Below are 3,686 nucleotides of genomic sequence, written 5' to 3'. Positions count from 1 at the left end.
GCCTCAGAAGTAAGTCCTGCTGATCTACTTCCAAAAAATCAGTCTTTGAAAACCTTGTGGAGCATAGTTCTGCTCTGACACACATGAGGTCCACATGAGTCGGAATCAACTTCATGGTAACAGGTACTTGTTTCCTGGTAGCATTGTTCTGCAGAAGAGTTGAGAGGATTTCAAATAAGGCATGGAAGGTACTTTGTTGTTGTCGCTGTTGTTAGGTGCCACTGAGTCCATTTTCAACTCCTATCAATCCCATGTGACAGAGTAGAAATACTCCGTATAGTCTTCTAGGGTGTAATCTGTACATTAGCAGATTTTCAGGTCTTTCGCCAGCAGAGCTACTGGGTGGCTTTGAACTGCCAGCCTTCCAGTTAGTAATCCAATGCTAAACCATTGTACCACCTGGGTCAGAACATGCAATATTCTAAGTTATCAGAACAGGTCTTTGGATGTTCGGAGACTGTTCAGAAATAAAAACAAACAAGCAAAAAGATATAATTCCATCTGGTGTTTATGTGCATGACCCATAATCCCAGAGTATTTAACTTCCAGCATAGAGCAGGGACAGGGAGAGAGAACCGGAGATACCTAATTGATAACACTTGCATCTGTTTCATGCTGCGTAAATAAACACCTAACTCAAATTTCTTCTTCTCTTCCTGCGTAGATTTCCCAGAGAAAAATGGCAGCAGGAAATCACTCCACAGTGACCGAGTTCATCCTTGCTGGGCTAACAGACAAACCAGAGCTCCAGCTGCCCCTCTTTCTTTTCTTCCTAGGAGCCTATGTGGTCACAGTGGTGGGGAACCTGGGCATGATTACACTGATTGGGCTCAGTTCTCACCTGCACACTCCCATGTACTATTTCCTCAGCAGTTTGTCCTTCATTGATCTCTGCTATTCCACTGTCATTACCCCCAAAATGCTGGTGAACTTTGTGACCGAGAAGAACAGCATCTCCTACCCTGAATGCCTGACTCAGCTCTACTTCTTCATTTTTTTTATTGTATCAGAATGTCATATGTTAGGTGTTATAGCTTATGATCCTTATGTTGCCATCTGTAATCCATTGCTTTACAGAGTCACCATGTCTTATCAGGTCTGCTCCCGGTTGGTAGTTGAGGTATACATGATGGGCTTGATTAGTGCCACAGCTCACACAGGTTGCATGCTAAGAGTGGTTTTCTGCAAGGCTAAAATAATCAACCATTACTTCTGTGATGTTCTCCCACTACTGGAGCTCTCCTGCTCCAGCACTTATATCAACGTAGTGGTACTTTTGTGCTTCAGTGCGTTTAATACTCTTGCACCGACCTTGACTGTCCTTGGCTCCTATGCCTCCATCATTGCCAGCATCCTGCAAATTAGCTCCACTGAAGGCAGGTCCAAAGCCTTCAGGACATGTAGCTCCCACATTTTGGCTGTTACAATCTTCTATGGTTCTGTAGCATTCATGTACCTGCAGCCATCAAATGTCAGCTCCATGGACCAAAGCAAAGTGTCTTCTCTGTTTTACACCATTATTGTGCCAATGCTGAACCCCCTGATCTACAGGCTGAGGAATAAGGATGTCAAAGTCGCTCTCAATAAAATCATTGAGAAAAGGCTGTTTTGCATTAACAAAGGTTTATAAATCTTGGTAAATATTCAGTATGAAAGAAGCCCAGACACTGCAACATAGATACAGAAATAGTGACATTATTGCCATCACTTGATTATTTGGAAGGCAGTTCCCAAGGACAAGACTGGATTCATAGTGTCATATGGACAGCTGTCTGTCACATGGCAGGCAATGTCAATTCTAGGAAGGCCCGGATGTCACCCCTAGTAATCCATATTACCTCTAATCTTTTTTTTTTTTTAATCTTCAAAGGCCTTCATGTGGGGAGGCTATAATTTATGTACATGGGATTTGACACTTTGGTAAGGCTTAGCTATCATAATTCATAGAATGATCTCTTTGGTCTATATCCTTTGATTTTCTGAATAGCTTGTGTTTTGGCCCTTGTTTCTAATAAGCGTACGAATAAAATTTTCAGGAAAAAATTGATCTCCAAGGTAAATAATTCTTAACCATTTCAAATCTACAAAGTTCATCACCTACTAATGACTAAGTGCAGAAAACTGTGTTATGAAATATGGGGGTAGACAGGTCTAAATAGTTGACCTGAGTGACAGGTGAGGAAAAGCTGCATCCTGAAGCAGCAACAGCCTCTGGAACTGGCATCTGGTGCCACAGCCTTGAGCCCTCGGAGTTCCCTAGTGCCGAGTGGCAGGTCTGATTGCGGCTTGCTGCAGTGGGGCATGCACGGGACACAGCCCTAACCCCTAGCCCCCTGGGGTAACCTCGGCAGAGACTCAGCCAGCACAAGCAGGCTGCACACTGACGGGGCTAACGAGAGAACAACCAATCATGGGGAAGCAGCAACTGTTTTCGGAGAAGGATATGACTTCCATTAAGAAGCTCAATAGAGATACGGAAGACCTAATTTGCTACAATGAACCAACTTGACCTCATAGACTTACACAGAACACTCCACCCAACAGCTGCAAAGTATACTTTTTTTTCTAGTGCACATGGAACATTCTCTAGAATAGATCACATATTAGGTCATAAAACAAACCTTTGCAGAATCCAAAACATCGAAATATTACAAAGCATCTTCTCAGACCACAAGGCCATAAAAGTGGACATCAATAACAGAAAAATCGGGGAATAGAAATCAAATACTTGGAAACTGAACAATACCCTGCTGAAAAAAGACTGGGTTATAGAAGACATTAAAGAGGGAATAAAGAAATTCATAGAATGCAATGAGAATGCAAACACTTCCTATCAAAACCTCTGGGACACAGCAAAAGCAGTGCTCAGAGGTCAATTTATATCGATAAATGCACGCATACATAAAGAAGAAAGCCAAAATCAGAGAACTGTCCCTACAACTTGAACAAATAGAAAGCGAGCAACAAAAGAATCCATTAGGCACCAGAAGAACACATAATAAGAGTTAGAGCTGAGCTAAATGAATTAGAGAACAGAAAAAAATTGAAAGAATTAATAAAGCCAAAAGTTGCTTCTTTGAAAAAATTAACAAAATTGATAAACCATTGGCCAGACTGACTAAAGAAATATGGGAAAGGAAACAAATAACCTGAATAAGAAACGATATGGGCCATATCATAACAGACCCAAGTGAAATCAAAAGAATCATATCAGATTATTACAAAAAATTGTACTCTAACAAATTTGTAAACCTAGAAGAAATGGATGAATTCCTAGAAAAACACTACCTACCTAAACTAACACAATCAGAAGTAGAACAACTAAATAGACCCATAACAAAAAAAGAGTTTGAAAAGGTAATCCAAAAACTCCCAACAACAACAACAACAAAAAGCCCTGGCCCTGATGGCTTCACTTCAGAGTTCTACCAAACTTTCAGAAAAGCGTTAACACCACTACTACTAAAGGTATTTCAGAGCATAGAAAAGGATGGAACACTACCAAACTCATTCTATGAAGCCAGCATATCCCTGATACCAAAACCAGGTAAAGACACCACAAAAAAAGAAAATTACAGACCTATATCCCTCATGAACATAGATGCAAAAATCCTCAACAAAATTCTAGCTGATAGAATTCAACAACATATCAAAAAAAAGAAAAAAGAAATATGGAAGCAGATGAT

General features: G+C 40.6%; 1 protein-coding gene across 1 annotated transcript; it reads left to right on the top strand.

The window, feature by feature from the left end:
* Positions 1 to 226: 226 nt before the first annotated feature.
* Positions 227 to 1,697, top strand: LOC100658462 (olfactory receptor 8G1-like). The gene has a single exon (XM_003423259.4). The coding sequence runs from the start codon at positions 680 to 682 to the stop codon at positions 1,628 to 1,630; it is 951 nt and encodes a 316-aa protein (XP_003423307.2). The 5' UTR covers positions 227 to 679; the 3' UTR covers positions 1,631 to 1,697.
* Positions 1,698 to 3,686: the final 1,989 nt, after the last annotated feature.

This window comes from Loxodonta africana, chromosome 15 (genome assembly GCF_030014295.1).
Source record: "Loxodonta africana isolate mLoxAfr1 chromosome 15, mLoxAfr1.hap2, whole genome shotgun sequence".
In the NCBI taxonomy this organism is placed as follows: domain Eukaryota; kingdom Metazoa; phylum Chordata; class Mammalia; order Proboscidea; family Elephantidae; genus Loxodonta; species Loxodonta africana.
Note: the sequence above shows the minus strand (reverse complement) of the source record. Positions and strands in the feature narration are given on the sequence as shown.